At 42.2% G+C, this 10,785-nt stretch overlaps 1 protein-coding gene across 1 annotated transcript in view; it reads left to right on the top strand.

Moving 5' to 3' along the window:
* LOC138948557 (protein FAM184A-like) overlaps positions 1-10,451 on the top strand; it is a 20,583-nt gene extending 10,132 nt beyond the window's left edge. The window contains exons 2-5 of the mRNA XM_070320115.1: positions 1,474-2,831; positions 6,972-7,134; positions 7,519-7,652; positions 8,832-10,451. Of these exons, the coding sequence (XP_070176216.1) occupies positions 2,061-2,831; positions 6,972-7,134; positions 7,519-7,652; positions 8,832-8,981 (1,218 nt within the window). The 5' untranslated portion in view covers positions 1,474-2,060 and the 3' untranslated portion in view covers positions 8,982-10,451. The remainder of the gene's footprint in view (positions 1-1,473; positions 2,832-6,971; positions 7,135-7,518; positions 7,653-8,831) is intronic.
* Positions 10,452-10,785: the final 334 nt, after the last annotated feature.

Below are 10,785 nucleotides of genomic sequence, written 5' to 3'. Positions count from 1 at the left end.
AAAGTAATCTTCGACGAAGCCCGGGGTTTGGTATTTCAGCTTGGTGGCTTAAAAACTAATGAGTGAGTTTGGTCATTAAAAATCGGAAACTTCTAATTAAAATTATTTTTTTATTAAACGATCCAAAAACAATTTCATCTTATTCTTCGTCATTTTCGGATTCCAAAAACATATACATATGTTATATTTGGATTAAAAACAAGCTCTGAAAATTAAAAATATAAAAATTATGATCAAAATTAAATTTCCAAAATCGTTTTAAAAACTATTTCATCTTATTCCTTGTCGGTTCCTGATTCCAAAAACATATAGATATGATATGTTTGGATTAAAAACACGCTCAGAAAGTTAAAACGAAGAGAGGTACAGTAAAGCGTGCTATGAAGCACAGCGCAATCGCTACCGCGCCAAACAGGCTCGTCACTTTCACTGCCTTTTGCACTAGCGGCGGACTACGTTCAGTTTCATTCTGTGAGTTCCACAGCTTGACTAAATGTAGTAATTTCGCCTTACGCGACTTGTTTAATTGTAGTGTTATTTTACAAGTTCAAAAATCGCATACTATAGACGTGTTGGGGTGACGTGAGTCGAGACTGCAGCCAATTTCGTAATTTTGAACCGCTATACAATTAGCGTATCTTAAAAATGCATATTTTTAGCTAAGTAAAGACAGTCGACCTTTCTTGTTCGTCTATTACGTTCTTCTTTTCTTCTTCTTCTTCTTCTTCTTCTTCTTCTTCTTCTTCTTCTTCTTCTTCTTCTTCTTCTTCTTCTTCTTCTTCTTCTTCTTCTTCTTCGTTCATGGGCTGAAACTCCCACGTTCACTCATGTTTTTGTATGAGTGGGTTAGTATGACCGTTTTTACCCCGCCATTCAGGCAGCATACGCCGATTTCGGGGGAGTCTATTACGTTTGAAAACGACGGTGGGAGAACGCCCTAACAGTGTGTGCGAGGGTAGCGCGTTTCTTTTGCTACGCACTATAAGTGTGATCAGTCCCTTTTCTGATTCGGGACGAGAGTAGCATTGAAGGCCGCAGTATGCAAACATGCAGTAATCGGATAGACTGTGTAATCATATGCAACGCTAAACAACCTGAGTCGTGAGTGAGTCTCCACTTTGTGGAAGTCTCGGCGATTGACTTTTATATCCTTAACGTCGAGACGTACGTAGGTTTACTGAGTTCTCTTTTTGTCGTTTGTTATTTTGCTTGCCCCTGCTCCTGTTGTTATTAGGAGCCTGGTAGTTACTGGTCGTTTGGAAACCTGTAAGTATGCTAAGTCTCGGTCCTTTCAAGGCGGGTTTGTTTCACAGAAACTAAAACTGTTTTCTAAGTGGTATGCAAGAACTCCGCCAGTGGGGCCGCGAAGAGCGAACACAATAAAGTTGATGATCGCTTTCTCTTTGTTATTAGTCAAGTCTCATTCTGGTCGGTGATGCAGTTTTCTGATACTTTTTATCTCGTATATTTCAGGCAGACCAACCTGAGAATCAGCAGACACAGCGCCGAGTTCTGGAACCTTGGACGTTACTGGATGTCCCAGCGCGGTGACATGAAATGAACAAGGCACCTACAACCTCTTGAATGTCTACAACACAGAGAGCTGAGAGCGGGAAGTGTTCTTCCAAGCATCTGATTGGCTGTTATCCGCCAAATATGTGCCGAGTTATTTGATTTGATATGAGGATATTGTCGATTTCATTTCCTACGATATTCTTCTGAGACACTTTCGATACAAAGACAAAACAGTCGGTTTTGTGTAATTTATTCACGCTTGAAATGCCAACGAATATAATGTTGCACTCGTCTGCTTCAAAATCGTGGAAAGGAATCCAATGGACGTCAAATCATGGTACAGAGGACTAACATTCGTAGAGACCATCTGAAACACATAGCGTGCGCTGCAGAGGATGTGCTAATATGCATCATGACGAAGCACAAGTGCACGTGAAACACAGCCAACAAGTTTCTCGCATTACATAACTATTAGTATTAATCCGCATCAGCGTGAAGCTGTCAAAATCTTATATCGTAAGGGTGTCTGTGAACCGCTCAGCACAATGGCTACTACCGTGACAGCGGCGGGCAACGACAAAACCAAACGGAGCTTCGAGTTCCGCATGTCCAAGAAGGTGGCGGAGCTGACCCAGGTGGTCCACATGCTCTTCACCCGCAACCACGAGAAGGAGGTGGAGATCGAGGCCCTCAAGGAAGCCTACGAGTTCGAGATCAGCGAGGTCATCGAAGACGCCCAAAAACGAATCGGCGTGTTGGAGAGACTGCAGGAGGAATCCATGAAACACCAGGCCGGGGACGTGGACAGGATACGTAAACTGCTAGAAGGTGAATTCCAGAGCAAGGAACAAGACTGGGATAGGAAGCTGGAAGAGACGGAGAGACTCCTCCAGGAGGAGAGAAGCGAGTGTCAGAACCTGCGAGACATGCTGATCGGGGCTCAGCGCGACATCGAGAACCTCCGCCACAGCGTCTCCAAGCAGATGAACTCACAGGTGGACGAGACGACCAGGCGGGAGCGCGAGGTGGAGAAGCTGAGGAAGCAGGTGGCCCAGCTGGAGCAGAGCCTGAGGGAGTGCAGCAAGGAGGGAGGCGAGCTGGTCAAGGAGCTGCAGCGGAACAACGACAGCCTGGAGAGGGAGCTACGTCAGGTGCACTCCGCCCTGGACGAGAGCCACGGGACAAGGGACCAGCTGCTCGTGCGGAACAAGCAGCTGGAGGCCGACATGAAGGCGCTCAAGCGTGACTTTAACCGCAAAGTGTCCGAGGTGGTCAACGGACAGAAACTGTCCAGGAACGGGACTGGTTCTTTTCTGGTGAGTGAATTAGGATGGATGTTAAATCAAGACCGTGACTGGTTCTTTTCTTGGCCTGGTTCTTTTCTGGTGAGTGCGACTTGATAATGGTTCTTGTCCCACAGGCTTAAACCTATTAGGGACTAGCATTGGTAGCAAATGGTGAGTGAATTATGATGGATATTAAATTAAGCACGGGACTGGTTCTTTTGTGGTGAGTGAGTTAGGATGGAGGTTAAATCAAGAACGGGACTGGTTCTTTTGTGGTGAGTGAATTATATTGGAGGTTAAATCAAGAACGGGACTGGTTCTTTTGTGGTGAGTGAATTATATTGGAGGTTAAATCAAGAATGGGACTGGTTCTTTTGTGGTGAGTGAATTAGGATGGAGGTTAAATCAAGAACGGGACTGGTTCTTTTGTGGTGAGTGAGTTAGGATGGAGGTTAAATCAAGAACGAGACGGCTTCTTTTGTGGTGAGTGAATTATATTGGAGGTTAAATCAAGAATGGGACTGGTTCTTTTGTGGTGAGTGAGTTAGGATGGAGGTTAAATCAAGAACGAGACGGCTTCTTTTGTGGTGAGTGAATTATATTGGAGGTTAAATCAAGAACGGGACTGGTTCTTTTGTGGTGAGTGAATTATATTGGAGGTTAAATCAAGAACGGGACTGGTTCTTTTGTGGTGAGTGAATTATATTGGAGGTTAAATCAAGAACGGGACTGGTTCTTTTGTGGTGAGTGAATTATATTGGAGGTTAAATCAAGAAAGGGACGGCTTCTTTTGTGGTGTTGTTGTTGTTGTTTTGCTCTACAGGCTGCTGCATCTATCAAAGCCTTTCAGAGTCAGGCCTACACGAAGAGCAACAAAAAAACAAGTCGCGTAAGGCGAAAATACAACATTTAGTCAAGTAGCTGTCGAACTCACAGAATGAAACTGAACGCAACGCAACGCAGCAAGACCGTATACTCGTAGCATCGTCAGTCCACCGCGCACGGCAAAGGCAGTGAAATTGACAAGAAGAGCGGGGTAGTACTTGCGCTGAGAAGGATAGCACGCTTTTCTGTACCTCTCTTCGTTTTAACTTTCTGAGCGTGTTTTTAATCCAAACATATCATATCTATATGTTTTTGGAATCAGGAACCGACAAGGAATAAGATGAAGGTGTTTTTAAATTGATTTCGAAAATTTAATTTTGATAATAATTTCTATATTTTTAATTTTCAGAGCTTGTTTTTAATCCAAATATAACATATTTATATAATTTTGGAATCAGAAAATGATAATGAATAAGATGAACGTAAATTTGGATCGTTTTATATTTTTTTTACAATTTTCAGATTTTTAATGACCAAACTCATTCATTAAGTTTTTAAGCCACCAAGCTGAAATGCAATACCGAACCCCGGGCTTCGTCGGAGATTACTTGACCAAAATTTCAACCAATTTGGTTGAAAAATGAGAGCGTGACAGTGCCGCCTCAACTTTCACGAAAAGCCGGATATGACGTCATCAAAGACATTTATCAAAAAAATGAAAAAAACGTATGAGGATATCATACCCAGGAACTCTCATGTCAAATTTCATAAAGATCGGTCCAGTAGTTTAGTCTGAATCGCTCTACACACACACACAGACAGACAGACACACAGACACAGACACAGACACACACACACACACACACACACACACACAGTGACACACAAACACCACGACCCTCGTCTCGATTCCCCCCTCTACGTTAAAACATTTAGTCAAAACTTGACAAAATGTAAAAATCCAGGCTACTTCAGGAATGCCTTTTGCGTACACTGAAGTGGCGGCAGGCCCGCAAACAGTACTGCTACGAGTATTAAGTGTCTACAAAACAAAAACAAATTCATGCATCGCCTCACAAAAGTGAAAATCAAACAGGACTGGAGGCTTTCTCAAAGGGTATTAGTGGAACACAATGATTACTGCGGTTGCTTGGCTTCAGAGTTACTCGATCATGCTTCAGTAGTTTCCGAAGGTGTCCTAATCTGTATTACTGGTACTTCTCCTTTGTTGAGTACTTTCAGTGGGAGAATGACGTAGAAAAGCAAATGCGATTACCATGGTGTATACACGCAGAGGGTGAAAATAAATCACTCCTGGCAGTTCATGGGGTTAATTGGTACTTACGGTCTTGATCTGAACTCTACTTACTTTAAAGTAATTGGGCATTATTGTATTACTTCATTCATTGTTCTATTTTCATGTAAACCCTTTTTCCTGAAAACTTGTACTGGAAATCCATTCTTGGTTTCACTGCCTCTTTCATTACTTTTTTCTTGTCTTTGTTTTCTTTCTTCTTCTTTTAGTTCGGGGGAGGCGGGGAGGGGGGGGGGGGTAGTACAAGGAGTAGAAAAACAACAAGTCGCGTAAGGCGAAAAACAACATTTAGTCAAGTAGCTGTCGAACTCACAGAATGAAACTGAACGCAATGCAACGCAGCAAGACCGTATACTCGTAGCATCGTCAGTCCACCGCTCATGGCAAAGGCAGTGAAATTGACAAGAAGAGCGGGGTAGTAGTTGCGCTAAGAAGGATAGCACGCTTTTCTGTACCTCTCTTCGTTTTAACTTTCTGAGCGTGTTTTCAATCCAAACATATCATATCGATATGTTTTTGGAATCAGGAACCAACAAGGAATAAGATGAAAGTGTTTTTAAATTGATTTCGAAAATTTAGTTTTGATCATAATTTTTATATTTGTAATTTTCAGAGCTTGTTTTTAATCCGAATATAACATACTGATATGTTTTTGGAATCAGCAAATGATGGAGAATAAGATGAACGTAAATTTGGATCGTTTTATAAAAAAAATAATTTTTTTACAATTTTCAGATTTTTAATGACCAAAGTCATAAATTAATTTTTAAGCCACCAAGCTGAAATGCAATACCGAAGTCCGGGCTTCGTCGTAGATTACTTGACCAAAATTTCAACCAATTTGGTTGAAAAATGAGAGCGTGACAGTGCCGCCTCAACTTTCACGAAAAGCCGGATATGACGTCATCAAAGACATTTATCCAAAAAATGAAAAAAAACGTTCGGGGATATCAATCTCAGGAACTCTCATGGAAAATTTCATAAAGATCGGTACAGTAGTTTGGTCTGAATCGCTCTACACACACGCACGCACGCACACACACACACACACACACACACACACACACACACACACACACACACACACACACACACACACACATACACCACGACCCTCGTCTCGATTCCCCCCTCGATGTTAAAACATTTAGTCATAACTTGTAAAAATAGGGGGTGGAAGTGTTGTTCAGATGGTAATGTACAATCAGGTTTCGCATTCCACTATTACTACATTAAGACAAAAAGAGAAAGAAATACTTCGATCGACCGGTTCTTTTATACAATTAACTTAGCTTCTGTGGCCATCTGCCCAATTGACTGCCAATCAGATAATGATGTCAAAGAGACGGTTGATAAAATAATGTGACATTACCGCAGCCCTTCAGTTTCTCTAAAGGCTGTCCCTAATTGATCCCGAAGTCGACTTCACGAAGACTGCGCGAAGTCTTTTTACCAAAAACTCAAAGCTAAAGCTTTGTGCAACGAGCTTCGCGAAGTAGGCTATACTTCGCGTAGTCGACTTCGCCCCATAAGGACATGCTTAACGGTTGGCAAGGTCAAGTTATTTCGTGCAGTGATTCACATTATCTGCCCCATCCAAATCTCACGCCCCCCCCCCCTCCCCCCCCCCCCCCCACCCGCTCCTCCTTGTCGCGCAATAGGGTCGCCGGTACTCATGATTCACTTGTTGGCTTGATGGGGCTCCAGGGCCGAGATCACAGAGATGGCCGAGATGCACGAGAAAGTTACCAAATGGATGGGAACCAGCCGCGGTGTTGGATTGGTTAAAATTGAGTTTTTCTTCAGTGAGCAGTGTCTTCCGACAAATAACGAAGGATACCCTTCAAGAGTTAATTATTTCCATCATTAACACAATAACAACAACTCTTCAATCAGAGACGTCGAGGGGGATAGAGGGAGGGGGGGAGGGGGGTACACGATGCCTTTTCGAAGCAAGTAGATCACTAGGTTTAGGTTGCCTTACGAAGAGACGATTTATAGCTACAGTATCTCTGCTTTGCTTTTGACAGGATCAGAACGAAGAACTGGAGCGGTTACGACGCGAAATCCACCGCTACAGACTGGAACTGAGCAACAGGGATGCGAACTTCAACCGCATGTTCACAGACAAGCAGCCCATCCATGTGGACCGCTCGGTGACAGGACTGAAACTGCAAACTAGTCATTCTGCAGGTATTGCTGATGTTTCTTTTTGTCGCAGTACGATTCTGGATCAGACAAAAAAACGGGCTCATGAAGACCGTGGCAACAGTTTTTGATCTTGAGTGAAAGTCTGCGCAAACCTAGCAATTAAAGTATGTAACCCAAGATATGAAGGAAGCAATGGATACACTGACGGAAGACTGACGGTGTGGATTTTCAAGTTGGTGCACGCTTTCCAAAAAGCCTTAATTTGCTACTGTGAGAACATTTTCCAGTTGTAAAGTGTCCAGCTGATGGCGGTTGGCGTCAAATTAAAGCGTAAATGAACATAAAGGCACAAGTAAGTAAAGGGTTAGAAGAGAATGGAAGACAGCCTTCGCCTTAAAGAGCTTGACATGTTATCTTTTTTTTCAGGAACCATGCATCACGTTGCTGCCAATGGTGCAAATCTCTTTTCGGCGTTGAAAAGGGAGAAAACTGTCGTACCGCCATCAGGGCCGGTAATCTGTTTTGAGGAACAGGCGTCGCAACACCTTGCTGACCGCCAGGTTTGTTACTCTACTATAATTCAAACACACTAGTCTTGGTTTTTATATTTAGTCAAGTTTTGACTAAATATTTTAACATCGAGGGGGAATCGAAACGAGGGTCGTGGTGTATGTGCGTGTGTGTGTCTGTGTGTCTGTGTGTCTGTGTGTGTGTGTGTGTAGAGCGATTCAGACTAAACTACTGGACCGATCTTTATGAAATTTGACATGAGAGTTCCTGGGTATGAAATCCCCGAACGTTTTTTTCATTTTTTTGATAAATGTCTTTGATGACGTCATATCCGGCTTTTCGTGAAAGTTGAGGCGGCACTGTCACGCCCTCATTTTTCAACCAAATTGGTTGAAATTTTGGTCAAGTAATCTTCGACGAAGCCCGGGATTCGGTATTGCATTTCAGCTTGGTGGCTTAAAAATTAATTGATGACTTTGGTCATTAAAAATCTGAACATTGTAAAAAATAAAAAAAAAATTATAAAACGATCCAAATTTACGTTTATCTTATTGTCCATCATTTGCTGATTCCAAAAACATATAAATATGTTATATTCGGATTAAAAACAAGCTCTGAAAATTAAATATATAAAAATTATTATCAAAATTAAATTGTCCAAATCAATTTAAAAACACTTTCATCTTATTCCTTGTCGGTTCCTGATTCCAAAAACATATAGATATGATATGTTTGGATTAAAAACACGCCCAGAAAGTTAAAACAAAGAGAGGTACAGAAAAGCGTGCTATCCTTCTTAGCGCAACTACTACCCCGCTCTTCTTGTCAATTTCACTGCCTTTGCCATGAGCGGTGGCCTGACGATGCTACGAGTAAAATGGCATTGCGTTTCATTCTGTGAGTTCGACAGCTACTTGACTAAATATTGTATTTTCGCCTTACGCGACTTGTTTTCTGTATATTTTTTTCATTCAACTGGTTGAGGTTAAGGTTATTTGTTAATTTTGAATATCGTTGGGATCTTTACAACAATTAGAAAACAAGTTAGATTTAACGTCCAGAAAAGTATTTTAATGGGCTTGAACGTGTCAGGGATCCTCTTGCGAATCGTATTGCAAGGAAAGCACTTGACACCCAAAAAAGATAACGTATACTATAAGCGATACATTTAGGGTGCTAAAATTAAAGAACGTCTACAACTGTCCCATGATTTACTGTCCTGTTTACAGAGGTCTATGAGCACGCCCTCCACTCTGGCGGAGGGACGTGACAGCCGCTTCCCGTCAATCTGCTCGACTCCTGACATCAAGCCACGCCCCTCCAACGGCAGACTCACCAAGCCCCGCCCCCTGCCCAAGGAAATGCTCTATGGCAAATAATCAAGCAACTGTGAAAAGTGTGATGGCAGGCCAAACACGCCTCTGACAGTCTTCGCCAACAGATTTCCTGTTTCGAATTTACTGTATGTTACAGTGGTGATGCCATGCGCCGATATGACATCAATGGTTATTCAGTTGTGCTACCTGGAAACTGACTGAGAGAATGCTGACGCCATTGTGGTAGTCATGCTAAAATGACTTTCTCCGGCATTGACTGCCATCGTGCCGCGCATGGCTTTTGATGTCGCTTGCTCATCTGTAAGCTTTCGCATTCGTCTTTCATATCTGAGGCAATGGCCGGTGTATGAGATATAGATATGGATCCTATCAAAGAAACTCTCCTGCAGCAAATCCTTGTTGAATTTGAAATGAACACTTTGATCGACGGGCGCAGAGGCGTGGTGAATAAGACATCGGCCTCCTAATCGGAAGGTCGTGAGTTCAAATCCCTGTCGCGGCTGCCTGGTGGGTTTAAGGTGGAGATTTTTCCGATCCCCCAGGTCAACTGATGTGCAGACCTGCTAGTGCTTTATCTCCCTTCGTGTGTACACGCAAGCACAAGACCAAATGCGCACGGAAAAGATCCTGTAATCCATGTCAGAGTTCGGTGGGTTATAGAAACACGAAAATACCCAGCATGCTTCACCCGAAATCGGCGTATGTACTGCCTGAATGGCGGGGTAAAAACGGTTATACACGTAAAAATCCACTCGTGCATTAACATGAGTGAACGTGGGAGTTTCAGCCCATGAACGAAGAAGAAGAAGAACAATTTGATGAATGTTGATGTCTCGTGCAACCACGCCCACATGCAGACCAATCGGGTCTCGTTCAGATTGACTTTCTTACTCATTGGAGCCATACAACGACCGAAGCCAGTAGAAGCTACTCGGTCGCTTGCACAGCATGGTCAGTGACAATTCATGAAGCTTAACTCATTTCTGACAAACCACTTCCTGTAAACTGCGTGTCATTCAAAAGCGCAGACGGAGAAGTGTGTGTGGTCAACTTATCCAATATTTAATAATGATAATAATAATAATAAATGAGCATTTATATAGCGCAACATCATAACTTTACAATTATGCTCTTTGCGCTTGACACATTTAAAATTAAAACACAGTTATACAAGCATTTACATCTACATTCATAGTCAACAACGCTTAATTAAAAGCATACACCATCAAACATACATTACAAAAGATTCTTCCACTAACTAAGTAATAAAAACATGAATAAAATAGGTAGTAAAAAACAAGGAAATACCAGCTGAATACCCTTAATCAAACAGAACATGTTATCAACAATGCTGAAAACAGTCCTAGATGTTTATATACATTATCACTAAAACAACAAATACACTACATGTAGCCTACTGTTGGACTGAGATCACAGCCTTAGAACTGAAAATATATTTGCTGAACTCGATGTTTCTGTGAACATTGTTGTTCATGTAGTACATACTGTAAACAGGTGGTGCTGCGAGTCGACTTTATTTATGTATGGGGTTTTGTTGGTTTTTTTTTGTTTTGTTTTTTTTGTATACAGTCACTGTCGCATTTGATCACTTTAGTACACCTCCGTTTCGCAGATGCCTGCTCTTCCGGTCGACACTGCCAATGACTCAGCAAGTCATGGCGGCAGTGAGCTTCCGCTAGACACGTACGTGCATGACGGAGATTCCCCGAGTTCTTTCATTCGCTCCAAGTTATTCACAGACATGGCTCAGAATGTACGATTTGTATGGTTTGCATAATTAAATCTGCAAGAATGCTTTCTTTAAACGAATAAAAACTGTCTGTTG

Source organism: Littorina saxatilis, linkage group LG1 (assembly GCF_037325665.1).
Source record: "Littorina saxatilis isolate snail1 linkage group LG1, US_GU_Lsax_2.0, whole genome shotgun sequence".
Taxonomy (NCBI): Eukaryota; Metazoa; Mollusca; class Gastropoda; order Littorinimorpha; family Littorinidae; genus Littorina; species Littorina saxatilis.
Note: the sequence above shows the minus strand (reverse complement) of the source record. Positions and strands in the feature narration are given on the sequence as shown.